Source organism: Rhinolophus sinicus, linkage group LG03 (genome assembly GCF_036562045.2).
Source record: "Rhinolophus sinicus isolate RSC01 linkage group LG03, ASM3656204v1, whole genome shotgun sequence".
NCBI classification, from domain to species: Eukaryota; Metazoa; Chordata; class Mammalia; order Chiroptera; family Rhinolophidae; genus Rhinolophus; species Rhinolophus sinicus.
Window position 1 is genome coordinate 9928458 of NC_133753.1, and position 27600 is coordinate 9956057.

Consider the following 27600-nt stretch of genomic DNA (forward strand, 5'->3'; position numbering starts at 1 on the left):
CCAATCCCAAAGAAAGGAAGGGAAGGAAGAGGGAGGAGCAACTTCCGACAAGCGGAAGTCACTCCTCTCCCTTCTCCCGCCTGCGCCCCGCGCGGGCTGGTTTCCGCTTCCGGTGGTACTTCCCTGTAGCGCGTCTGGAAGCCCGGTGGTTGTCATGGAGCTGTTGGGCGAGTACGTCGGGCCGGAGGGACAACGGCGGCAGCTGGAGGTGCCCTGTGAGTCGCCGGGCGACGCCGACCCTTTTCAGAGTCTGTTGTCCGGCGTAGCCCAGATGAGGGAGCTGGTGGCTGAGCATTTCGGCCCCTTGGTACAGCGGGAAGCTCAGGACCGGGTGGCGGCGGCTCCGGACGAGGCTTTGGACGGTGAGTTTTGAGACGGTGCAGGAACAGGGCGAAGGGGCAGGGGAGCCCAGGAAACATCTGTTCGTGGAGCCCGTGTTGTGTAGCAGACTTGAAGAAAGTGCGCCTCACAGGACAGAGAATGCCACCTAACAGTTATTGGTACCTTCCACCATGCCTGAGCTGAATCTGGGCTGATTTATCTGGGCTGCTTCTTCCTAAGCGTTTTCATGACTCTGTCTCTTTTCATTTATATTACAAGAACGTGCTGAACGCGTACTACTCTGTGCCAGGCACTGGGCTGAGCTCTGGAGAAAGAATGAGGTGAATGTGAGTCAGTTACTCTCCTTGTGGAATTCAGACTGGTGCGGGGTTAGACAGGCAAACACTCTTATTAAAAAGAGTGGAAGTGTGACCCCAGGGCCCTCTGTACCTATTGTAAACCGAGAGAACCCAGGAAGGCTTCAGAGAGTCATGCCCAGAGAGGGCATGACTTTTGAGCTGGGTGCTGAAGGATGAAAAGGAGTTTTACCAGGTGTGAAATGGCAAATACGTGTGGAAGACTGCCATCTATCGCAGAATAGGTGCAGGTTCTGAGGGTTGGGACAGATAGATGTCAGTTTAACAAGCCTTCACTCCCAGGCACTACTTCCCCATATCCCAGTTTTGTAGGTGCAGTTTGAAAGTAGAAACGTGAAGTTGAACTGCGTTCGTACTTTTTAAATCTTGTCTTAAATGCAAAAATAGGTAGGTACATTTTGACTGCCCTGAGCTGAACAACCTAAGACTAAATATTGGAGTCAGGATTTAACTGCTCTGTAGAGGAGCTTAAACCGTACTTTCCTTTTCTTTCTTTTCTATCTTATTTACATCTTGATAGATCCAGATAATGTGAAGCAGCCAATTCGTAACATTACACTGAGTTCAGACAATAGATTGTTTCTGTGAATAAGGTAGTTGGGTGTTGTCACGTGTATTGAAAGTGAAGCCCTGTTTCTTGGCTCCAAAAGTACCTCTCTCATCTGTTGAAAATGTTGTCATTGGCATAAAGACAAGAGTATATAGCTGGAGCCATTTTTTTAAAAAAGTCTGTCATTATTTACTGGAAAAATAACTGTCACCTGTTCTATTAATGGTGCATCAGCAATATCTTTGTATAGGTGGACATGTTTTTGTATTTGCTTGATGAAATCCCATAAAGTTTAGGTTTGAATGACGTTTGTTAAAAGTGGTAGAGATAAAATGGTGAATTTTATGTTATATCTCAACAAATAATATACAAAATAAAAAAGTATAAGTACTAAAGTGGTAGAACTCAACACTAAAAATATAATTAATCCAATTACCAAGTGTACAGAGGATTTGAATAGACAGGTCTCCAAATAAATATGCAGGGCCAATAAGCACATGAAAAGATGTTCAACGTCATTGGCCATTGGGGAAATACAAACCAAACCACAACGAGATACTGCTACATGCCTAGGATGGCTGTAATCAAAAAGAACAATAACAAGTGTTGACAAGGATGTGAAGAAATGGAGCCCTCATACGTTGCTGGTGAAAATGTAAAATGACCAGCCTTCTTTGGAGAAGAGTTTGGCAGTTCCTCAAAAAGTTGAAATAAAGTTACCATCTGACCCAGCAATTCCATGTCTAGGGACTCCTAGTTCTTCCTAGAGAATTGGAAACATGTTTACACAAAAACTTGTAAGCTAATGTTCATAACAGCATTATTCGCAATAGCTAAAAAGTAGAAACAATACAAATGCCCTTCAGCTGATGAGTGGATAAACAATATGTGGAATAACCACACAGTGGAATATTGTTCAGCACTAAAAAAGAATAAAGCACTGATAAATGCTACAATATGAATGAACCTTGCAAACATGCTAAGTGAAAGAAGCCAGATGCAAAAGGCCACATATTGTATGATTAATTTATATGAAATGTCCAGAATAGACAAGTCTATAGAGATAGAAAGTAGGTTAGTGTCACCAAGGATTGAGGGGACTAGGAAGTGACTGCTAAGGGGTATGGGATTTCTTTCTGGGATGATGAAACTCTTCTAGAATTAGGTAGTGGTGATGATTGCACAACCTGTGGATATACTAAAAACCAATAAGCTGTATACTTTAAAAGAGTGAATTTTATGGTTGTATGAATTCTGTCTTCAAAAAAAGTAGTAGACAGGAAAGGTTTAAACACTAAAATTACTGAAATATTTTTAACGATGCATATTTCAAATCTGGAATGTGGTCTTATTGCTCCTAAAGTGAAATGATCTTGTTAGCAACCATTTTAACTATGTTTTCAACCATTGAACATATTGTCATACAACAAATATTTATTTTAAAAGGTGATGATGATGATGATGATGATGCAGAAGATGAAAATAACACTGATAACAGAACTAACTCAGAAGGACCATCTGCAAAACGGCCAAAACCACCATCTTAATAGCTTTTATGAAATTTTAAAGACTGCTACCATATCTTAGTTATCACACACTGACATTTAATGAAGACTTGTGCTGCCCCAACTTGGAAAAGCATTTGTTTTTGTTCCCTGGGACAGTTTTGTTAAAGAAAAATTTCTTTTGTTTCCAGCCGAGAAAGATGTACTCTTTAGAAATGAATCTGTTTTCTTGAGTGAGAAATTTTAGACCATGGAAATAATAGAGAACATTTCATAATGTGTAAAATCCTTTAAGTTGGCAACTGAATTTTAATTGTTTTCCACTTTTAAAACAACCATTGAATTAATTTGTGTGCTGTCTACATCTTTTAGTTTTCACATCTGTTGTAAAAAGTACATGTCATGGTCCACGGGCAGTAACATTTCAAAGAACTGATGTGAGCAAGTGGTGAAAATTGGGTATTAAAAACAAGAATGGCAGTTCTGTGCGTAAGTAGGAGGAAATGGGAATAGAGAGAAATACTGAAGAGAAAGAGAGCCCTTGAGAGGAACCCAAGAAAACCTTGAATCCGCACTCACACCCAATATACAGACATCGAGAGATGATAGTACTCAGCGAACACATATTTAACTTTACTTTAAGAGAGCCAAATGGTGTGTGCTTTTTGCTGCGGTATGTTATATATATGAACACAAATAAAAGTATTTAAACCATCTGTGTTGACTATAACTTAGATATTTCCTCCCATCCTATAGCCATATGATTTTGCTTAACAAAGGACTATTTTAAGTCCTTTAAGTATATATATGTGTATATACATACCAGGGGTGCCAAAAAAAATGTACACAAGTGGACACTTTGGTCAGCGTTGCTCAAGCAGTAGTTCACCATAATCAGAAGTGTCTGAACGCTGCAGGTAACCGCTTTGAGCACCTCTTGTCATTGCAGAAGTCAAACGGGACTTGTATTCATCTTTTGTTATCGGTGTATATTGAGTATTATAATTTTAATACAGTTTTCCTTTCTTAAAATGTGTACACATTTTTTTGGAAATATATATCTATATCTATAAATATATAATCAAAACAACACCAACTAGAAAAAGTTTTATACAGATGCTCCTTGACTTACGATGGGGTTTGCATCCCAATAACCCCATTGTAAGTTAAAACTGTAAGTTGCAAATGCGTTTAATACACTTAACCTACCAAGCAGCATAGCTTCACCTCGCCCACCTTAAACATGCTCGGAAGACTTACATTAGCCTACAGTTGGGCCAAATCACTGCCTCTGCCCGCATCACGAGAAAATAACTACTACATAGTGGTAGCCCAGGAAAAGACCAAAGTATGCTTTCTACTGAAAGTGTATGGCTTTCACTTTCACACCATCATAAAGTAAAAAAGATTGTTAAGTGGAACCATCATAATTTGGAGAATGTCTAAATGGTCAGAAATTGTTTAGTTTCTGATTATCTCTAATATTGGGACTACAACTCAGTTACTGATTTATAATCTTTTATCTTTACATAATCCTTAAAAAAAAGCTGTAGTTAAAAAAAATTCCGTATTTTTTCATTAATAGCTGAACTTTGCTCTTGAACATTTTGTTTCCTTTTTTGTTGAGTAAATATATTTATAAAGAAGAAACCAAGATATGTGTGCTTGTGGTCCAGTGTTTTGTGGTCAGGTATAGGTTTGATAGATCTTTTCCTTAACTTTAATACTGATTTTAATTCTCCTAGTCTTCATAAGTAAGCCACGTATTTGAAGGACCAGTATAGAAGAAATGCCTTGCCTGGTTTTCTACTCTTTACCTTGTAAGTGTAGAAGTATTAGCCTCAGACAAGCAGAACAGTTACTCTCTGAAACATCTCCAATAAGTGCTTTTGTGTCACATTGAAAAATACTTAATAGAGTTCTGTGGCCAAGGACAAGAATTTTTGCTCCTTTATAATAGGTTATAATAGGTTACTTGGCTATAATATGAGTTAGGGAATTTGAACATTTTTTTAAAAAATCACCTGAGAAGAAAAATTGACTTTGAAAACAAACAGGGAAAAAGAGTATGGGAGGAACTCAGTTCTCCCCACCCCTCCCCACCTCGCACGCCCCAGTTTAGAGATGTTCACACTCAGAGGATTTATGCTTCTGGAACCAGTTTGCCTTTCACATCCTGGGCCATGTCACCTCCTTGGCCTGTCTAGCTCTTCTCATCGTTTAGGAAAACACGCCTCTAGTAGACCTTTCCCGGCTTTCTCGACAACATTAGGTCCATGTGCTGGGTGTGTCTCTCGGGTGCTCTGCACGTCCCCCCTCATAGTATGAAATGTACTAGGTGGGAATGATTTCTTCAGCTACTCAGATTTTTTTAAAGCTTTTATTGAGAAGGCCTGTACTTTTAAAGGCAATAAAGCTTATGTTTCTTCCAAATGAGAGAATCAGTTGGAGATATCTGTGGCCCTCAGTTGATTATGTAGTACTTTTATCCAGTTCCTGTTCAGCTTATTAAAGATACAGCTATTCCTCAGTTCAACCTGTACAAGTATAGAATGTCATTTCTTTTTTGGCAATAAGATTCATACATAAGACATCCTGAAAACCTAAGCTTGTTAACTCAAATGTCAGCCACTGTGTGGCGATAAAATGTTGACAAGAAATTCCTGTTTGAACTGATTGTGGTTGGTAGTTGAGTACTGCCGAGTTCAAAACTGTATTACCGCAATGCAGCTAGTGATGGTTGCAAATAAAATTAACATGTTTTGGGGCAGTTAACTACATTAGGATCAGTTTGTGATAATTATTTCTTGGACACCTAAGTGTATAGTAAAGAGTAGAGTGTAAAATGCTACTATTGGAGACTATTGACTAGATGTGCATCTTATAGCTCTGAAAGGATAGACTGTAGGTAGAGGGAGTGAAAGGGAGCTTTTTCATTGTATACTCTTTTTGCATTTTTATAAATCATACGTACTTTGCCATAAAAAAGAATGAAATCTTGCCATCTGCAACAACATGGATGGGCCTACATGGCTTTATGCTAAGTGAAATACGAAAGACAGAAAAAGACAAAGACCGTGTCATCTCATTTATATGTGGAATTTAAAAAACAAAATAAACAAAACAGAAACAAATTCATAGATACGGGGAACATTTTGATGGTTGCCAAATGGGAAGGGGGTTAGCGGGATGGATGAAAAGGGAAGGGATTAAGAGGTACGTACTGGTAGTTACAAAATAGTCATGGGAACATAAGGCATATAGTCAATAATACTGTAATAACTATGTATGGTGCCAGATGGGTACTGGATTTATCAGGGGGATCACTTCATAAGTTATATACATTCGTAATCACTATGTTATACACCTGAAACTAATATAATATTGTATGTCAACTAATTAAAAAATAAATTATTTAAAAGATGAATAAACAAAAACTCATGTAACATTTTTATATGCTAATACAGAAAGTTATTGTGAAACTTTCAAACAATTTTTACTTTTAAAAAGTCATGCTTTAGATTTAATAAGGGCAGATAAGCTATATTAACAGTTTAAAACATTGTCGTGTAAGTCATTCAGGACAAAAATGAACCAATCCACACTTTAAAAAAAAAAATCCACATTTCTCATTTGACTGCTACTTTGTCAGAATAGGGAGTAGAATGCTACTTCTAAAGAGGTTAGAAAAGCTGGGCTAAATATGAGGTAGAGTACCATAAAAAAAAAAAAGGTAGGAGGTGTTTCTAAAACTGATGTGCCTGGCCTGAACCTTGAAAAAAGTGCTCTCTAGCCAGTGAATTATTCTCAAAGTATAAAACGAATTTCAGTGTTGCTATGACGATTCCAGTCTCAGGTGACCTTTGGGATCAGAATTACTCTATTTAAAGACATGACCCAGGAAACAGTGAATGCTAGACAGTAAGCTTCTATTTAAATCTTTTAAAAAGTAGCCGCTCACATTGGGTACAGTTTTAAATGGAAATTTACTCTGGTGCCAAAAATTCTGCTGGGGATAGAAGTAGCTTATAGAAACATTACTAGTTTAAATGAGTGCTTTATGGGGCCAAGTATTGCCTTGAACATCAAAGTACTGACATTGTGTGCTGTAGCTCTAAGAGGTTGTTTTGACACTTGGTGCATGTGTTAGGTGGTTTAGAAAACTGTTACTTTCATGATTATAACTTGAGAATTTCTCAAGACTCTCACCAGCACTTAAAATATACTACTTGTTTGTGAGTGTGGTATATGTTTTTCTCTGCATCCATAAGAAAAATCCCAAGACAACCAACATCACAAGAACTGTTAGCAAAAATAAATTGAGAGGCTCATTTGAAATGTTGGCCTTGAAAATAATATATCACTACGTGCTGAAACCTGAAAGAGCTTAATAACCAAACTTCCCTGGCACATCTGACAGCTTATGCTACGCACTTAGTAGTAAATGTTAAGTTTAACCTTTATTCTCTGGAGAGTGAACTAGATTGTTTTGCAGGCTAGTGAGCGAGGTGTTCAGTGACACTGAGACTCCTTCATGCAGTAAATAATTACTGAGCACCGACCAGGTTCCGGGCACTTCTAAGCAGGGGCAAACAGCAGTGAACAGACAAAACCCCTGCCCTCTGTGGAGGGAGTTTAGATTCTGACAAATTATATAACATGTCAAGTGGTGAGTGCTGTGGAGAAAAACAGGGAAGGAGGATGCTGACTTTTCAGTAGGTTTGTCGGAGGCAGCCTTACCAAACTGATAATTGAGCGAAGGTCTGAAGGTGATGGAGCAGGCCAGGGCCAAGCATCCAGGCAGAGGTGCACTGAGTGCAGAGGCCTTGAAACAGGTTTTTCTGGTGTGTTCTAGAATCAACAAGAAAACCAGTGTGGCTGGAGTGGAGTCAGAGGCTGAGAGAGTAGTAGAAAATGAAGCAAAGGTCAAGGGCTACTTGTTTATGACTCTGTGTGCCATGTTAAGGACTTCGGCTTTGATTCTGAGAAGGGAGGATGTAAGAGGAGTTCTGAGAGGCGTAGCATTTGAAAAGGACCCCTCGCCAGTTGTTAGGTAGTCGTCCTATCGGGGACTTGAGATTGTTGGTGAGTGGTAAGATCAGCAGCGTGGCTTTGGACATCTTAGTAAATATCAAGTAGGCAGCTGGCTATTCACACCTGGAGCTCAGGAAAGAGATGGAAGGTAGTGATACAAGTTTGAGCGTTTAAAGCCATGAGCTTGGATGAGATGACCAAGAGAGTAAGTAGAGAAAAGAGAACTGAAGCATGCCAACATTAATTGGAAAGATCCCCGAGGAGAAACCAACAGAGGAGAAAGGAGAAGCTGATGAGGAAGAGGAAAGCCAGGAGAGTATCTAAAACCGGGCTAATACAAGGTAGCTACTAGACACCTGTGGCTATTTAAATTATAATTGAAATTTTAAATTCAGTTCCTGATTCACTTTAGCCACGTCTCAGGGCTTATTGCATGTGGCTAGTCACTACTGATTTATCAGGACAGCACAGATGTGTAACACTTCCATATTCACTAAAGTCCTACTGAGCAGCACTGATCCGGAAGGCGACTGAAGAAAGTACACATCTCAAGGAAAGGGGGTGTGTCAAAAACTACTAATAAACAATCTGAGGACTGAGACTTGACTAGTGGATTTAGTTATTTGTAAGTAACCAGCGACCTCTTGACAAGAGAGCCGATTTGGTAGAATGAAGCAAAAAACTGATAAAATTGTATTCAGGATAAACTGCAGGAATGGGAATCAGAAAATACAGATACCTCATTGCCAAACGTAGGCTCCAGCTGGCGGCTGTCTGAAGTCTACTCGGTGTGGTCCGCTGCTCAGGGGCCTGACAGGCCCGCCCGGGGCTCCCAGTGCCGTGTGCCCAGATCCATTCTAAGCTACTGCAGGCGCAGCTCAGGACCACGGATGTCACCGCAGCCTCACGTCCTGCTTCCTCCTGCTATGGGCTGGGTCTGTCACACCTGGAGAGCTTCAAGAAGCAGGAATGAAACTGTCCTGTCCCTCACCTTGGGACTGACCACCCCAGCCTGTCCTGGTCGCTCTGTGCATTCCTGTCTGGCCTCCCCTGGATCATGGCCTTCAGGTACAGCGACCTCTTCTGGAATCATGACCTCTCGATTTCTCCATGGTGACACCCATATATCAGTTTATAAGGCCCTGCTCAGTGGGGCCTCTCACCTTCTAACAATAAACTCTATTTAAACCTTGAAAACGTAAGAAACATAGACACCTCTTTAAATATTGGCAATCGGCCAGCTGGGTTGAACTTACCACAAATATTTGTTGAAGCTGTTCCCAAGACAAACAGCTCTCCTGACAGGTGTCTTCGTGGTGCATAAAACCCCATGGCCGTGATTCTCAACCCTGAGAGAATCATCTGAAGATCTCTAAAAATAGGATAGCCTGTGCTACACCCCCAGAGATTGGTATAATTGGTTGGGAAAGGACCCTAGTATTGTTCACGTGAGAAGTTTTGCTGTTTATTTCTTTGGGTGATTCTAATATACAAGCAGTTAAAGACCTACTCGCCTTAGACCAAAACAAAACTGCTAATGCATGCTGATTCCCAATCATGGTCCAGAATTACCCGGAACTTCACAAATATGTTGAATCTGTAGTGATGGCACATATTTGATACAAAAATGAGTCACATGGTATTGTGGTAAGCTTTTCTGCCAATGTTTTGGAGACTGAGCATGTTAAACCCATGGAGAGGGAAACCAACACTAGATAATCTTAATAAAGACTTTAACAATACCCATGGTGAACAAACAGACCAGTTTGACTATTTGAGTATGGATGCAGATAATGTAAGTGCTCTTGGGGGCACTTTATCTAATGATTCCATTTCCCCAAAGGAGAGCTTTTAATTATGAAGCTTTGAAATTATATAATCTTTGAAATAGAGTCAATTCTAAACTTAGGGAATCCCATTTTTCTTTAAAACTGGTAATGTCTTTAAAACCAGTAAATTTATGTGGTAACTAACACTCCATGAGTTAGATGTTTGTTTCCACAATTTGTTTATTTATTCCCTATCGTGGCACTTTTTAAAAACAAAAATTTCTGGCATGTTTCTGTGAAAAACATCATACAGATATTCATTTCAGGTGTAGTTGCAAATAAATGACTCATTAAACCACTGTGGGATATAACTCTGTTTTTCTCATAGCTGGAAGAAAATTATTGACTAGTTATGGATCCTAGGATGCTTGTCCGTTCCCTAAAATCTCTGAAGCACTTCCTGTATTTGCCGTTATCTCACTACCTCACTCCTGGAATCACTGCTTTGTGTATTGTGATGTGAATATAAAATAAATGATCTGTAATACACATCAATTTCAACCTCCTCCTCAATCTAATAGAGCGAGGAGATAAAGTTTACCTTTCCCTCTTTACAGAAAGAATACTTTGAGCTATTAAATAGCCATAGACAACAAAACAGCAATAATCCAACTTGGATAATTACTTCCTAAATAATCAAAAAACAGATTAACTCTGCAATCTGAAACTTAATAGTTACATCTGGAAATACTGCATTACTATTACTTTAATTATTTTACTATTTCTACTACCAAGGCAATATGATCTTGAAAAATAGAGACGGACTGAGTATTTACTTACCAAATCTCAAAATATTAGAATTTGAAGTATAAGAGATAAAGTCTACTTCAATAAAAAGGAATTACTATTTTACAAGACAAGTGACAAATTCACAAACCTTGCATTACATCAGACATTTTTAAAACAAAAAATAATTGAAAAGATTTTCTTAAATCATTTCCAAACTATTACTGCCTCAAGACTAATCAAATAAAACAAGAAACTGCTCGATGATTTTCCTCAAATTATCCTCATTGTTTGAGAAGCAGTATAGTGGAATGATAGAACTGGAGATCTCAAGCTAGACATTCTCGGTTCAAGTCCCGGCTCCTCCATTTACTTGCTGTGTGACATGGGCAAGTTATTCCTATTTCTGGTTTCCTCATGTTCCTCTTCTGTAAAAATGGCACTAGTACCAGTATATACCTGCTCATAGGGCTGTTGTGAAGACTGTAAACCAGAAAAGAGTGCCTGCAGCATGCATACTACAATGTTCCTGGATTTATGATGAGGTTACATCTCAAACCCATCGTTAAGTTGAAAATACCCTAAGTTGAAAATGCCTTTAATACGCCTAACCTACCGAACCTCAGAGTTTAAACTAGCCTGCGTGAAGTGTACTCAGCACACTTAACAGCAGCCTACATTGGAGCCAAATCATCTCACCACCCCTGCCCAGCCTCACAAGAGTATCAGTGTGTATCGCTAGCCCAGGAAAAGATCAAAATTCAAAATTTGAAGTATGGTTTCTACTGAATGCACATTGCTTTCGCATCATCGTAAAGTCAAAAACTCCTGTCAAACCATGGTTAAGTTGGGGATGGTTTGTACTTAGTAAGTACTCAAAAAATGCAAGTGATTTGGTTATCTGACACTCAAACACAAGTATTTCAAACTGCCGCTTACTTGAAGAGTTGGTGTACTATAGCAGACTAAGTATCATTTCAGGAACTAGACCTTTGGAGGTACTAAAGGAAAGAAATGAAGACTAATTAGCGGTCTGATCTTGCTGCTTTCGAGTTACAGGTCACCACCTGCTTTATCTTTCAAATAAAGCTGTGGAATGTGCAGCCTTCCATTCTGGTCACATCACACTTAAAGATTGAGGTTTCTAGAAAATCTTTAGATTTTCAGTAGCTCATACAAATTGAGCAAAACCCTCCTCAGTAATGCCACTTACATTCTTTGGCACGGCTAGGCAGATAGTACCCAGTGCTAAAACTTCCGATCATTTGTGAGAAGCACTGCAGCTCCGTGGTCAGGACCAAAGGTATCAGATGCCTGGTTATAACTGGCTGTGCCACCTACCAGCTATGTGACCTTTGGCAAGTTACTTCTCCATCTCAGTGTCCTTATCTGTAAAATCTTGATAATTGTTACAGGGTTTTTGGATTGAGTTAATTCATATAAAGCTGTTAGAACAGGGCCCAACAGAATGAGCACCAAAAAAATGTTACGATTATTATTAAAATCTATCAATGTGAAACATTTCCCTGGTATTAATGACATAATGGTATAAAAATATATCTAGATGTCACCCAGAAAAAAAAATTCCAAAATCTAATATTTCCCTTTTTTCAGTTATTTGTACTGGTCCCAGACATGAGGTAGGTAGTAAGTACAAATGCAAAGAGGAAGTACAAGGATCACATCTTCATGCAACGAACCTATCGCCTGAAGACCAGCTCTTAGGCTGGAAAAGGAAATCAGAAGGATGTGGACATGACAGCATCGTTTAGAGCACTCACATCTGACCAGGACCGCACTAAGTATTTTCATCGAACACCTTGTTTCCATCTTCTATGTGTGAGATTTCTCAACTTGCAACCATTTAGCCTCTTCCCAAGTTTTTTTTAAACCAGTAGCATTAATAATGCTAGTAAATTAATAATGCCAGTAGCATTACCAAAAAGAGGAACAAATTCTGCCTATCGAGACAGCCATCACGTCAGTAATTTTTACCAATTTCTCACAAGCTGATAACAAGCAAGCATAAACAGTTGGCTTACAACAGGATGAATTGGGGTTTTAGTTTAAAGAATTTTAAAGCAAGCCAAGTAATTGTATAAAATTTAAACTTTATGACCATGTTTGGACCTTTTTACATTAAACACAATGGAAATGTTCATATTCATTTTTTTTCCCCAAAGGAAAAATTTCTGAACCATCACTATGTTGCACAGTAGAATAAAAATAAGAGTTCAGGTACTTAATTCAAGTTTCTAAAGAATGCAAATAACAGACACGATTTTACTTCCAAAATCTGAAGTCATCAACATGATTTTGTTGCACTGTATCTCAGGCTTTACCTAAAATTCATTATTATTCAGATAAAGATAGCCCCCTAGTCACATTTTTTAAAAAGCCTCTGCCCCACCACAACTTCCTGAGATCTGTGAAGAAACTGCAGTCTTGTGATCAGGTTCCATATAGTACTGGCAGTTTTGTAATCATAAGGAAAAACGGTGACTGACTTTATGTGTCAATCAGTTGTAGTCTGCTGATCTGATTAGAAGCCTTGACAAATGCCTGGTGGCGATTGCAAATAACTGCCAAGCAGATGGGGATAATACAGTAGCCCACCGTTTTGGGGTCAGCTCTTGTACAAGAATAAAGGAACAAAAACATCTGTAAGTAAGGTATCAGAAAAATAACTGTCCAAAACCAAAATGGCAGGGAGAGTAACCGAGCTTTCAAGGAGTGTGTCCATGTGGTTCCTTCAAGGGGCTCCTCGGGGTGCTGTTGAATGTGTTCCAAGGCCAGCCTATTGTAAGTCTCGTTGATTTCAAAAACATAGTAGAATGCTGCTGCACTTGTCAACAGGTACAGTCCCACTCCAATCCATCCCATCCGCTGGCGGAAGTTCATCATTCTCCATGCTCTGTGCCTTCAATTTTTAAAAAAGAGAAAATACAGTTAGTGTCTAGTAATGCTGTCACGGCATCTATTCCAAGTGTACGTGCTTTATTTCTTTTGAGTTCTAGAGTACTCCACTAACGCATTTACGGTTTAAAATAAATGAAAATTACATTTATTAAGAACTGTGAATGACTTACGGGGTTTTTTTTTATGTAATAGTTATGAGGAAGTACAGAAAGTTTCGGCATATATTTTCTGCTTTTACGTGAATCCCACAGAATAAAACACTATATCTGACTTAAATAGGTCCAGTACACCTTCCATTAAGAAATTGGAATTAAACTAGTTTCCTACGGAACATTTCACTTTTAAAATTCAAGTATTTTCTGACAATACTATTGCTTCAGACGTGAACACTTGGTTCTACAAGTCAAACCAATGTCGGGGCTCCCAAGTCAAGACAGTAACTCTTAAACACTTACAATGGTCCCGAGAATCTTCCTGTTCCCACGGCAAGCGTTAAAGAGTCACTCAGTTCTGAATAATCGGGTGGCTTTGGCATTTCACAAGAAGCTACCATAAAAGAAATCCCCGGGGTCACCAGCTGGGAGGAAGGTGAAGGCGACCAGCCTGGAGCACAAGCTAATTGTGATTAAGCACAGCGTGACTGCGGCCGGTCACGCGGCGGCCCGGCCCCCGTCGCTGCTGCCGGAGCCCCCAGCCTGTGTCACCCGGCCCGGCCGGGAGGCTCCCCAGCCGGCCCCGCCCCCTGTCGAGCTGCAGCGCCCGCCGGCCGCGACCGGGGCTGCACAAGTGGCGCCAGGCCCGGGCCTCTTCGCCTTGCAGCGCCGGGAGCCCAGTGCCGGGCAGGGGCCACCGGCCGAGCCTGCAGAGCTGGGCAGGCCCCGGATCTCACCTTCCTATCCGGGTTGGCCCGCCCGCTCGCCGTCCCGGATGCTGCCACCGTCGGGGCTTCCGGCTCCGCCCGGAAGCGCGCACGCCCCGCCCCGAAAGCTTCGGCTCCCGGGTGATGTCAGGGTGCCTCAGCCGGCGGCACCGCCTTCCTGAGCACGCCCCGCACAGCTCCAGTCGGGACGTGGGAGGAGGCTGCCACGGCGCCGGGGGCGGTGCGTCCCTCCAGGTGGGCGGCTGTCCGGGCCGGTTCTGCCCTTTGGCCTGGCACCGCGTGCCCAGCTCGCGACTCTAATCGCCCCATCGCTGCTCGCCACTGAGAGCTCCGCAGCGACGGGCGGTTCTCCACTCCGGTCGCGCCTCCGCGCAGCCCCCGGTTGCCCTCTCAAGTGCCCATCCCAGTGGAGCAGAGGCCGCCCTCCGGCTCCCCAGGCCCGGCCTCCCAAGAAGCATCAGGAGCCGGCCCTGGCGCCTCGGCCACCGGCGAAGGACGCAGGCACGGAGTACTAGATGACGGCGGGACGCCCGAAGCTGAGGAGGGTAAGGTGGCTGCTTGCCGCAGTAGGGCCGCCGTGGCGTCGCCCGCCAGTGGGCGTGCGCGGGGCTTCCCACTCCCTGGGTCTGTGACACCTTCCACTGACCTGACTGCTTTATCCTCACAGGCCGCCGGAACTCGGACGCTGGCAGGACTTATGTGGGGTACTTCGGAGGAATGCTGTGAATTGCGGTGGCATCAGTGCCCCCAACAAACCGGAACGTAAATCTATTGTTTTGGGCACCATGACGCTTAGGCTCTTAGAAGACTGGTGTAGGGGGGATGGATGTGAACCCTCGGAAAGCACTGTTGCTTGCCGGCATCCCCCAGACCTGTAATGTGACAGAAATGGAGGAGGCTCTGTGGGCAGGTTTAGCCCCGCTGGGCGAGTACAGGTTGCTCGGGAGGATGTTCCAGAGGGACGAGAACAGGAAGGTAGCCCTAATAGGACTCACCGAGGAGACTAGTTATGCTCTGGTCCCTAAGGAGATGCCTGGAAAAGGGGGTGTCTGGAGAGTGATCTGGAAGCCTCCTGGCCCAGATAATGAATTTTTAAGCAGATCAGCTGAATTCTTAGAGGGAGAGGGCATGACATTAGGGGAGTTGACCAGAGCTCTTGGGTATGGAAACGACCCTTTTGACCGAGACCAGGACGTGATCCCGGAAACACGGGCCCCCACGTTGGCGCAGGCATTAGATGAGGCTCTTCAGCCGGCCCTGCAGTACCTAAAATACAAAAAGCTGCGAGTATTTTCAGGCAGTGGTCCTCCAGGACCAGAAGAAGAAGAATTTGATTCCTGGTTGTTTCATACTATTCAAATGATGAAGTCATGGCAGGTGTCAGATGCGGAGAAAAGAAGGCGATTGCTAGAGAGCCTTAAAGGCCAAGCATATGATATTATTCGTGTCCTCAAGAGAAACAACCCTTTAATCACGGTCCCTGAATGTCTGCAGGCTCTTGAGCAAGTCTTCGGCGTTATTGATAATCCTAGTGAGTTGCAGGTCAAATATCTGACCCCTTACCAGAAGGATGAAGAAAAACTGTCCGCTTACGTGCTAAGGTTGGAGCCTTTATTACAGAAACTGGTGGAGAGAGGAGCAGTTGAGAGAGAAGCTGTGAATCAGGCCCGCCTGCCCAAATCCCTGCTGGAACAGTCCACAGAACACTGCACAGGAGGCTTGCTCTGCCAGAGGACGGCCCAGGCCCTGGCGCATTGCAGTTACTGACACTGATAAGGGATGAAGAAACAGCTGAGGAAGAGGAGGAGGTGCTTCTCCAGGCAGGATTAGAGAGGCTTTTCACCTGAATCTTAGGAAACCAGGAAGGGATATCTGACAGAGCATGGAGGTAGAACAATCCATATACTCCAGTGATAGACATTAACCAATCCCTACCTTGTGCTGCCAAGTAACTCCTTTATGTGCAGTTCACAGTATAAATCCATTGTCATTTCTGTGCCTCTTTAATGTCTCCTAAATGTGTCATTGACTAGGAAGGCTGTATAGTTCTGCACTGGTATTGATATATTTAAATTCACCCCTGTGAATTTTTTTATCATACAAAATTGCACAAATGGTCTATTACTGCCTATGTGTAGCGCTCTGACAGGAAGGCAAGGGTCAGGTGCGTATGCTGACCAGATCGCGTGGAGACGTCAGCTTGTAACGTGCCAGTGTAGTGTGTCAGATGTGATAATGTGTCATGGTTTTTAGGTGTGCACTGCCCTTCATTTATCGTGAAGGTTGTGAGCAGTGGTTAAGATACTATTTTTCTGTCTGTACCAGAATTGTATTGATTCGGTTCAGTCGAACCAAGAGGAAGAGTTAAATGGTAAGGTTGTTTGCAGCTGCCATCTCTAACCCCAGATTCCTGATGTGTCATCAAAACATCAAGTTTGGAGTATCATTTTAATTGGTGTTACAAGATTATAGGCATGAACTTATAAAATAAAGGAATGCTAATAAAATGACCTCTTTTATCTGTTTCGTTTTTATCAAATGTCCAAAGAGACTTCATTTGAACAAAGAGTTCCACAAGCATGAATCTGAAAATCACTGAATTTACACAATCTTAATCCTTTGGACACTTGCCTCGTGGTGCCCAATGAGTGGGAAGTAGTGTTCTAAGTGAGATGACTGGAGGGACCTGCTGAAGCACACAGAATGAAACAGCACAAATTAGTGCACGTAGCAGATCAGTGTGTTGGTGCACCCGTGCATTGATTTGGAGGGTGAAAGGGAAGAACTAAACATTGCATACCTCTGCGTGGCAGACTGGACCGGACATTTTTCCATGTACTTTCTCAACCTTCTTATAACTGCTGCACAGGAATGGGCACAGAAGAGTTAAGAAAAACTTGCCCAGCGTGAAACAACTCATTTCAGAATTCTACAAATAAATGAATGAATAAAATGTGGGAGAAGAGTCAAATTTTCCTTGCAGAAAAATTCCAAATCATTTATGTAGATACTGCCTCCTTTAGGAAGTAGAGTTTATTCCCTCCCCCACCCTTAAGTGTGAGCTGAATATAGGAAGAATATGGAAAGGAAAAATAGTAACTTCAGTGAAGAAACCTGGCAAGGACTAGCTTGGCTGGGTGATCGAGGTTCACATCAGTGGTCAGTAATGTGGACAGCATGTAACCCCGATATGATGTGATGACAAGGGCACTTCCGTCTGTGGTCTTCCTCAGAACCCGTAACCCAGTCTAATCATGAGAAAAACACCTGGCAAATCCAAGTTGAGGGACGTTCTACAAAATACCTGACCGACACTCCTTAAAACTGTCAAGATCATGGAAAACAAGAAAAGACTGAGCTATCACAGACCAGAGGAGCCTAAGGAGACACTAAATGTAATGTATTCTGGAAGTCATTTTGGAACAGATCAAGGACCTCAGTGGAAAAGTGGAGTCTGAATATAATCTGGACTTTAGTTAATAGTAATATGTCAGTATTGGTTTCTTGGAGGTGACAAATGTACCATGGTAATGTAAGATGTTAATAGGGGGAAACAAGGGACAAGAATCATATTACAGGAACTCTACTATCTTTGTAACTTCTGTAAGTCTATAACTTTTCTAAAATAATCATTGAATACATACTTGGATACTTACATACATACATACACAAGCAAATAAGTGATCTGGGCTGCCAGCCAGTGAAATAAGTAAGTAACTGGAGGTCCCCCCTTCCTAAAAATGGTTATTCATCTAAACACCACTAGGTGGCGGTGAGCACCCAGGTTAGGCCTCTGCCGGGGCAAAGAAGGGAAGAGGATTGTTTCTTAAGTGGCATCATACCTGCCCCCACCTCTCCAAAGCGTAGAAAATTTCTCAAGCTTTTATGTGGAAAAGTATTTAAGTACTCATTCAGTGTGGCACAGTGACTCCCTCTCTAGGCCAGTCACAGTGACTTCCTGGCCTTGGCAAATAGAATGATCTGTCTATATTAGTGAGAATATTCTTAATGATTCCACTTCAGCCCCAGCCAGAGCATTTCATAACATTGGAAACTAGATAATTTCAGAAATCAACTTCTGAAAGTCTCATTTCGAAGAGAATGACAGTTAGGTCAAAAGTCCTCTAGCCATCCTGGGTTTCCCACACTCTCCTGCCTGTTACCAGCTAGCCTAATACCCACGTGGATTACCATATAAACTGGACCAGTTTATTAAATAATTTGATTCAGTGTAAAATAGCATTTTAAGGCTCTTAGTTACCGCCCTGAGAGGTGGACTGGGTGTCAGAAAGCTGGGTTCTAAATAGAATATTGCAGATGAGGCAAGTGAGGCTCAGAGAAGGTGAGTGGCTTCTCAAAGACACACAGCTAATTAGTGACAGAGCGAAAACTTGAACCCAGATCTCAGCCTGCCTCTGGCTTGCTGAGACCTGAAGTAAGGGCACTTAATTCCTCTTGGACTTCAGTTTACTTAACTTCAAAATCTACGGTCCCGTTCGGCTCTAAAACTGTGTGACTCAAAAGATCCCTATATTTATTTCAATATCCTCAATTTAAAAACTGACTCTAAATTCTTAACACGCTTAATATTTGTCACTTCACATGTGTTCCCAAATACTATAAAGATATCTTGTAATGACTGTTCTTTCTAATTCCCTAACTAGTTTCTGTTCCCTGTGATATCAAGGGGTATTATATCCCCATGTAAGCCCAACATGGTGTTTCCCACTTGAGAGGTAATAAATATGTCTTAACTAATTAGTAATGCTCTGATGTGCCTCAGTACCTATAATAATAATAATTATGGCTGTCATTTGTTAAGCTCTTCCTATGTGCCAGGCAGGTTGCTAAAGGCTTTACATACTCATATATTACCTCATTTAAGTTTGACTACAACCTTTGTGGGTATATTACTATCCCTAATTTCAAGTAAGGAAACAGATCTTTGGATAGATAAAGTGGTTTGCCCAGGGTCACACAACTAGAAGACACCAAGATGTATCTGGTTCAACGGCCAGTAACTTAAACTGTGCGAGGCAGCTTCCAAAAGTATCTTGGCTCTGAACCAAACTAGCACCACTTGAAGAGTGGGGATGAGTATGTGAATGTATTAACAATCATCGGTGAACCAGTTTCTGACCATATAACCTAAAACCCTATGTATCACCACTCCCCACCGTCTCCCTCCAAAAATAATTAATAATACAAGCCAGGTTATGCTGCCATGGAGACAACACTGATAGCCCTCACCCAGCAACCATTAACCCTCCTCCACCTTTGTAACTGACGTCAGATTTGTTCACCCACTTTATAGAACTGTGAATTTCAGGGGAAACCCAGCCTTTCCCTAGCCGCTGCAGGAAGTGGGGGTGGTAACTCTTGATTAGTTGAAGATAATTCGGTACCCTTTGCCAAATTGCTTGTTTGAGGCATGGGCAAATTACGCAATTCAGTCCAGTGAAACATGAACAGCTATTTTTTATCTTTATTTATGTGAGCGCAGCTCTCTGCCAGAATGCCTCAATTCAGATTCCAGCCCCACCATTTTCTGACTCGGTGGCTTCAGGCAAGTTTATGAACCCTTCCTGGGCTTCAGGTTCTGCATCTGAAAATGGGGATGATAATGGCACTTCTTCATAGGGTCACTGTGCAGACCAAATGAATGAATAACGTAAAGTGCTGAGAACTATCTGCTACCTAATAAGTACTCAGCAAACAGCTAGTGTATTTGTTCTCTGTTGCTGCACAGATTACCCAAACCCTAGTGACTGAAAACAAAGTTGTTATTTTTCAGTTTCTGTACATCAAGACTCTGGGAGTGACTTCACTAGCAGTTCTGGCCCTCGGATAGACTGCAGCAGAGGTGTCGGCCAGGACTGTGGCCATCCCTTGGGAGATCTTCTGACCTCGCCCACAGGGGCTTCTCCACGTGGCATGCAGCTGATTCCCAGTGGAGGCAAGCCAGCCAAGAGGGAGTGAGAGAACACCCCATACAGAAGCTACAGGTTTTTCATCATCTTATCTCAAAAGTGACATCCCATTACTTCTGTCGTATTCTAGTCATTAGAAGCAAGTCAATAAATCCAGCCTATACTCAAAGGAAAGAGATTACACAAGGAATTCCAGGAGGCAGACTCACTGGGAGCCATCTGAGAGGCCTGCGCATGACAGCTGTTACTGTTTTTTCACATATACAGAGAACGAGTCTATAGCTTCGTTACTTCTTTATATTTTACCTTTAAGTGGTCAAATTCCTCTATTAGGTCCAGGTTAGAAGAGAAACAAAAGTCCTCCATTATATTCCTGATCACTGATTTAACTTTTACATGTATCAGAGTGATAAACACAGGCTGTTCTTTGTCCATTCTACAGACTGCCATGGGCCCTCATAGGTTTTACAACCAACATATGTTCATTCAGCTTCTTAGAATACAGGCGTAATTACCTCCTCAGGGTCCCTCTGCTCTGAGCAGTAAATGCCCATCTGCTTCTCACTTTCCAGTTCCCTCTGATCTCACCTCCCTCCCCTTTGAGTGCCCTTTAAGGAGAAGCAGTAACCCGCAGGCCCGACCCACCCACCTTCCTGGGAATGGGAAGAAGACTTACCTTGTCTTCTTCTAGCTTCTAGCTTCAACCAGCTTCTGGCGTCTCAGAAACTATGCCTTCATTATGCAACAAAAGCTTTTAAAATGTGCATTTCTTTTATCTAATGTGTGCCATTTATAGAAATACATCCTAAGAAACTAAGTATATTCACAAACAATGCGTTCCCCATGCAGTGCTTTTTATCATTGTGGAAAAAAGGGAAACTATAGAAATACCCAATAATAAGTGATAGGTTGAGTAAATTTTGCCATGCCCAAAGGGCTATAAACTTTGTAGCCATTAAAACAAAATTGTACTGGGTGGAACCTATCTATGCAATCGCTGGTTTTGTAAGCCCAAACTGGTTGCATTTTGGTAATCTCAGATGGTTCAACCTAATGGAAGGATATTTTTGCTATACAAATAAGTTTACAACCTACTATTGAGTGAAAAATGCGGAGTACAGCAACATTTCTGGAACAATTTCGTTTTTGTGTTGACAAATATCCATAGATACATTTGTAAATAAAAACGTCTGGAAAAGCATACACCAAATGTTAACAGTAGTTATCTTTGGGTGGTAAAATATGGGTAATTTTATCTTTTTTTTTTTTAGTGAAGTTTCTGCTTTTCTCCAGTGAATACTTCCTATTGGTATAATGTTTACAGATTCTTAAATAAATAAAATAAAACAAACCATAAGAGATAAATTCCAAGAGGCAAACCCTACTCTCTTATTTTTTTATTAGTAATTTATAATTCGTTAAGCAAAGCAGGGCTAAGCAGCGTCTCCTCAGAGAATAGATGTCCCAGTCGGAGCCAGTGGGCGGAGGTTCATGCTAGACCTGGAGAGTGGCCCAGCCTGGGACGATCAAAGGACAGGCTTTTTCTCTGAATGACTGACTGCACTTGAATTGAGTCGAGACCAGAGCAACTGAAGAAATGAGCAAACTCCTCAGGGTTTCTGATTAAACACTTGCTTTTCTCTCCAGCGCCCATTCTATCTTCTTCCAGCAAGACCCCACTTCTGATTTGGGGATTCTCTCCCCCAGAGCTTAGCCATAGTTTGGGGTGGATTGATAACCTAGACCTAAACTAATCGGTGGGTCACGAGGTGGGCATGAGACCAGATGAAAGCTGCTGAAGTATGAACTCCATTTCCCCAGTTCCCTCTTCATCCTTTCTATTGAATTTTAAATTCGGTTATAGCTTTACTTTCTGAGCTTTCATTTGTAGTGTGTGATTATTCCATTTTTATTAGTTTTCTATTCTTGGCTGTATTACTATTAGTACCTAGTAACTATTACTACCTAACTAATTACTCTAAAACCTAGTGGCTTAATTCAGTAATAGTCATTTATGATTATCTCTCACGGTTTCTTTGGGTCAGGAATTCAGACAGGGCTTAGTGGGGATGTCTTGCCAGTTGCATGATATCTTAGGCTTCGGCAAGAAGACTAAGGCAGGGGGGCTAGAATCATCTGAGGCCTCGTCACTCACTTGTGTGACCATTAGTGCTGGGTTCAGCTCAGGGCCTAGCTGTCCGAACAGGATTTGTCTGCCAGGCCTTCGCACGTGGTCTGGGCTTCCTTGTAACATAGTGGTTGGGTTCCGAGGGCAAACATGCCAAGGGTCAGGTGGAAACTGAACACTTTCTTTGCCCTAGCTCCAGAAGTCACATAGCATCATTTCTGTTGTACTCACTGGTTACTGGTTGGATAGTCACAGCCCCTCCCCCACCCAGACTTAAGGAAAGCGCAGCTCCCACTGTGAGAAGAGCATTCAGACTGGGACGGACATGTAATTGCGAAACGCAGTCTGTCTCAATGGCTCATTACTTTTTACTACCACTCTCAGGATATTGATTGCAGGGTTTTTTGGCTGTCTGCCTGACTTCTCCTTTATTATTTTAGTTTTCTACTATTGCCTACCTGTTGCTGTTTCCTCCAGTCAGATCCATCCCTTGGGTGAGGCAACTGGACTGGCTGGCTGAGCCCCTCACTTGGGCGGAAGCCATGGGCGCTGCATCTTGTGATGTTCATGTCCCATCGAGGGGTAGCCCCACATCCAAGTTTCTTTTTTCTATTTGTTTTGTTCTCTCTTTCGTATTGGAAACTTTTCGCAAATGAGTCTGAGAAGATGTGTGGTGGATTCTCAAATGTGTGAGGCTACTCGGTTCTCAATTCTCATCTTAAAGTGGGCCACTAAACGGATGATGACACGCACTGTTTTCACAGGTGGAAAACAGCACATTTGCGTTTCTCACTCAGTTATGTGGATGAGTTGTTGGTGGACTGCGGCTTGGCTGGTTTCTACTGCGTCCCCACAGGTTGGGCTCCAGGCTGTAGGTTGGGTTCAGATGTGCTCCATGTTTCATTCCAGAGCTCAGGCTGGAGGACCAACAGGTCCTGGAGTGTGCTCTTCTCATGTAAGATGGCAGGAGCATAAGAGCGGGGCAGAAGGTCTGCTCAGAAAGGGCACACGGTCACGTTGCCCATATTCCATGGGTCAGTGCAGGTTACATGGCCAAGCCCACCGTCAGTGGGGCAGGAAGGCGTGGGTGGGGGAGGGGAGAAGGAATCCTTCCTGGAAAATAATGGAATCTACCACACCATGGCAGCAACATAAGATGCTACATGGCAGCAGTGTCCTTTCTGGTCTGGTTCTGGGCTGTGATTCTGCTGTGGTTCTGGTCCAATTTCTAATCTTGGTTCTCAAGCCAGTTCTATGAGATGCCCAAGAGCATTTGGTAAATTCTTTTTCCGCTTCAATGGGCCAGACTCAGCTTCTGTACCTTGTAACTAAGAGTCCTGAATGAGATGCAGGATTTTAACTCCTCTCTGGCCTTAAACGTGGCTTGGTGGTCACTGGCCTAGTGTCTTAGTGGTAAGCCCTCTCAACTACCTGCTCTGGGGCTGGCACTCTGAAAACCACATTCTAGACTCCTTGGCTAACTGGCTTTCTGATGGGCCCAGCCTATCTACAGAAAGACCGGCAGGGAGGAAGAGAGAAGGGACACCTTTCCTGTGGCTTGACGCTCCTGTCCGTGTTGCCTTGGCAAAAGCTGTCAGTCCCAGCCTCCAGACTCCTTCAACACCTCTGGACCTGCTCCGTGTGCCTTCTTACAAGTGTTGGCTGCGGCTGGGCAGTGCCCCCTCCACAGGGGTGTTTTCCCAATGGGTTGATTGGTGCTAGGTCGCCTCCAACCGGTGCCCCAGGTTGGGGGCCTGCAGCTTGAGTATGTGCTTTATACCAGCTAAGTACAGCTGTGAGGCCTCCTCCCATCCCTGCTGCTGGGTGGCCAGGCATGCCCTTTGGGCTCTTAGTGGTTCTGGGCCATTTCCAGGAGGCAGCTACACACTGTGTAGTCACAGCAGGACAGAACACAGTCTTGTGGCATCGCTGGGTGTTGTCCCTGCTGGGCAGGGACAGAGGCATCTGTATTTAGTCCCCCAGCAGAAGCTGGGGAGGGTCCAGCATAGCCTGGGCTCTCGGGCTCTCCACACAAAAACTCCACTCTCTTCTTTTTCCTGGTAGACCCTAGTGGGCCAATAAAACTAGACACTAAATCATTACCCATTGAAAACTGGTTTCCCTTGCCCTGAAGGCTGGAAGGACTCATTCTTCTTCTGCTACTGGAAAAGGAAAGGAGATAATTGGGCATATTTGCATGGGGGTGTGTGCACCCTTCCTAGATTGTGCTGAATCCTTCCAAGGCAGGGAGGGAAGAAAAGGGAGAAAAACAAACCTTTTAAATTTCCATATTTAAAAAGCTCATATGCAGCGCTGCCTCAGCTATTAAACGAAAATAAACTTAAAAATAAAAAACAAGTCACGAACTTCAAATTAACCACATTTAAATCGATGTGATGATGTTTTACTGGAACTGAATTACTGTGAATCACGGGTGTGTGGTTTAATGAGGGAAAGATGTATTTTCAACTTGATTTTTTTTTTTTTGGATAATGGATCATTATTTGAGTCACTGACATTATCGTTATTTTTTTGGTTTTGAATAATAAGCCCCTTTTAAAGTACTTACCCATGTTTTAATGAGCCAATTAATTTAATCATGCATCCCCAAAATATAATACAGAAAATATTTAAATGGTGTTTAATGAAATGTCTTTATTGTTCATTTACGCCACACTTAGTGCTAATGCATGTTGTCGCAAGTTGGATGTGCAGGAGATGGGAGCTGCAACATCCATCATCTCATAGGACCACACAATTCTCCAGCCAGTTTTCTCTAGTTGAACTCTGGTGAAATGTGTGCCCTCGAGGAGACTGCACACTGACTCATCTGCCATGAACATGACCTTAATTCAAATGGAAAAGCAGGTTTTACAATTGGGACTTGGCACTTCGTTCTGGGATGCTCATCCAGGTGATCCAAAAATGAAAACACAGAGTTCAAAATTTCTGGTAGAACTCAGAGACCCCCCAGGAATATGCCTACACACCCCACTCTGCAAAGCACCACCTTCTGTTATGTGGGGAAAGGATTGAAACGAGAGATGCTTAGTGGCCACATGCACGGGGCCTGGAGGTGTCTTCTGCTGACCTGCAGAAACACGTTGGGAAGACTACAGTAGAAGGAAGGAAGTGGGGGTGAGTTTCCAAGGATGAATGTAGACACCTCCTATACATTTGAGGAAGAGGTGGCCTCCTCCAGGAAGCCTGGTGTAATCCTGGACAGAGTGGGGCTCCTTCTGGAAGTAAACAACATAAGATATATGATTGCCTTTCCACCGTGTTTCCTTAAAACATGAGCTGCAAACTTCTCAAAAAAAAAAAAAAAAAGGCTAAAGTGAGTAGAGTCTGAAAAAAAAACCAAAAAACAATTAACAATGCTTACCTCTGGGAAGTAGGAAGGAGGTAGTCAGGGAACTTCCTTTCCACCCTACTACACTTTATGGATTGTTAACATAAGCATGGATAATTGATTTGAGAAATCATTTTGTTAAATAATGAAGAGTGCCTCAACTCTCCAAGACCAATACGGTGCAGAGTGATTGCCAACCACACATCTTGGATTTTCCGGCTTGGCATCAAAGTCTGTTCTTCTTTTGGGGAAGTGTTACCTCCCCTGATTATAAAAGTCAAATTCATCATAGAACATTCAAAAACTACAGTGGAGTGGGTAGGAATCAAACAAATGCCCACCACTCAGAGACAGTCACTATTAACTTTTGGAAGTATTTCCTTCTACTTCTTTGAGGTATAAATTTCCTTTCCTTGAATACAGTTGTAAGCACACCATGAGTACAGTTCAGTAGTTCTTTATTTTTCTTCAAGCAACAATAGGACATAAGCATTTCCCCATGGGTCAGCAAAGACCAGGCAAGCACTAACATTTAAAAATATACTTTGGAGGGAATGGTGTCTACAGGCATTCAGAATGGTCCAGCGTTTTGACATTCCGTCAGAGGCTGTCCTACAGTATGGCTTCTAACAAAACTAGGCTGTCCCGAACCCCTGGTAATAGAATTGTTTACCTCTATACCAAGAGGGTTGGGAAAGCATTAAAATCTGCATGTATGGGCCTGTGCCCAGGCCGACTTCATGGAGTTCGTGCTGTGAGACCTAAAGTTCTAATAAGGTTGTCTACAACAGAAAAGCGTGTCAGCCTATGGTGGGTCCATGTGTGCTGAATGTGTCCGTGCAGGATCAAGCCTGCTTTCCTTATCGAGGAGCAGAAAATCGTTGTGAAAGTGTTGAAGGCACAAGCACAGAGTCAGAAAGCTAAATTTAAAAAAATGAAGCTTTTTTGAGTAATAAAAACAATTAAAAGGATATGTGTGTACATATATATATTATATATATATATGAAATTTGGAGAGTGTCAATTATCTACATTAAAAATATTTTTTTTTCCATTTTGAAATGATCAGAGTCTCACAGGAAGTTGCAAACATAGTACAGAGGGCCCCGTGTACTTTTAACCAGCTTCCCTTAAGGGTGACATCTTACATAACTACAGTACAATAGCAAAACCAGGAAATTGACGTGGGTACAATCTACAGATTTTATTCCAATTTCACCAGTTTTTTCATGCACTCATGTGTATGTGATTACCTCCATATTATTTGTAAAGGTAGGGAAACTTAAGACTCAGATTGGTTTAGTATCTGCGCAAGCTGCCCTCCTGGCAGAGAAACCCAGGTCGCTCTGATTTGAAGCCTGTGCATTTCTCACTCACCTGGGGGATGGAGGGAGCAGCGGGACACAAAAATTAAGAAATAAGAACAGAAACATTGAAATTTTAAACTTCAATATTGTCGGAGGATTGATTTGAGTAGCCAGGAGATCCAGACCTGGTTCTGTCACTAATGGTAAGAAGTTGGGCAAACTTTTAAATTTCTATCGTTTTCAGAGTCCTGGTTATAAAATGGGGTGGCCCACACAAAATCTCCCTCCCAGGGTTGTTGAAACATAGACACAACGCCCACAGAAAGACAAGTTCTTTTAATCCCCAAATTTAGTAGCTCTCCTAAAAATGTTCTGGATGGGAGAAACTCCTGAATCTGGAGTTCAAAGATTTAAGTAAATCGAATATAGTGTAATTACATTTTATGTCCATTTGAATTGTGGGAACCTGAAATAATGTAAAAATATGAATATGACCTCATATTATTGAAATAGAGATAGAGAACCCCCACCCAATTTTAAAAATTAGTCAAAAATCCCTTAATATCAAAACTGGCTGGACTGGGGGTTGTACACCGTTGCATGATGTTGCCACCGGGTGGCGCCACTTTAGCGGGTAAACAGAAATGCATACCCTGAGCCGACGCGTGGGAACCGCAGCGTTGTTTGGGTGTATGGGACTTCCAAGTTCAAGTGGTCTTGGAAGCGCTGGGCCTGAAACACT

General features: G+C 42.4%; 2 protein-coding genes, 1 long non-coding RNA gene and 1 pseudogene across 6 annotated transcripts; 3 read left to right on the forward strand and 1 right to left on the reverse strand.

Annotated features, from left to right (window-relative positions):
* The first annotated feature begins 26 nt into the window (after window positions 1-26).
* GON7 (GON7 subunit of KEOPS complex) lies at window positions 27-25065 on the forward strand. 3 transcript variants are annotated; one of them, XM_019745443.2, is made up of 2 exons: window positions 27-362; window positions 19936-25065. In XM_019745443.2, exons 1-2 carry the CDS (start codon window positions 155-157, stop codon window positions 20118-20120), a joined length of 393 nt encoding a protein of 130 aa, XP_019601002.1. In that variant the 5' UTR covers window positions 27-154; the 3' UTR covers window positions 20121-25065. The 3 variants fall into 3 exon arrangements, with proteins under 3 accessions (XP_019601002.1, XP_019601016.2, XP_019601009.2); XM_019745457.2 differs by lacking the exon at window positions 19936-25065 and adding an exon at window positions 601-2687; XM_019745450.2 differs by lacking the exon at window positions 19936-25065 and adding an exon at window positions 2695-3469 and having other exon boundaries at window positions 90-362.
* On the reverse strand, window positions 12434-14272 carry LYSET (lysosomal enzyme trafficking factor). 2 transcript variants are annotated; one of them, XM_074327019.1, is made up of 2 exons: window positions 14151-14272; window positions 12434-13262 (listed from the first exon to the last, which is right to left on the reverse strand). In XM_074327019.1, exon 2 carries the CDS (start codon window positions 13244-13246, stop codon window positions 12851-12853), a length of 396 nt encoding a protein of 131 aa, XP_074183120.1. In that variant the 5' UTR covers window positions 13247-13262; window positions 14151-14272; the 3' UTR covers window positions 12434-12850. The 2 variants fall into 2 exon arrangements, with proteins under 2 accessions (XP_074183120.1, XP_019600988.1); XM_019745429.2 differs by having other exon boundaries at window positions 13717-14168.
* On the forward strand, window positions 14434-18902 carry LOC109454668 (modulator of apoptosis 1). Its single transcript, XR_002138498.2, has 2 exons — window positions 14434-14686; window positions 14809-18902. It is a non-coding gene; the product is annotated as a modulator of apoptosis 1 (long non-coding RNA).
* A 922-nt stretch (window positions 25066-25987) lies between the features above and the next one.
* On the forward strand, window positions 25988-26500 carry LOC109454663 (large ribosomal subunit protein eL34; annotated as a pseudogene).
* The last annotated feature ends 1100 nt before the right edge of the window (window positions 26501-27600 follow it).

Coding starts and splice junctions, on each gene's coding strand:
- GON7 (XM_019745457.2), top strand. CDS start 155: ATGGAGCTGTTGGGCGAGTACGTCGGGCCGGAGGGACAACGGCGGCAG. Junction 363..600: donor TCCGGACGAGGCTTTGGACG/GTGAGTTTTGAG, acceptor TTATATTACAAG/AACGTGCTGAACGCGTACTA.
- LYSET (XM_019745429.2), bottom strand. CDS start 13,814: ATGGTAGCTTCTTGTGAAATGCCAAAGCCACCCGATTATTCAGAACTG. Junction 13,263..13,716: donor GGAAGATTCTCGGGACCATT/GTAAGTGTTTAA, acceptor TAAAAATTGAAG/GCACAGAGCATGGAGAATGA.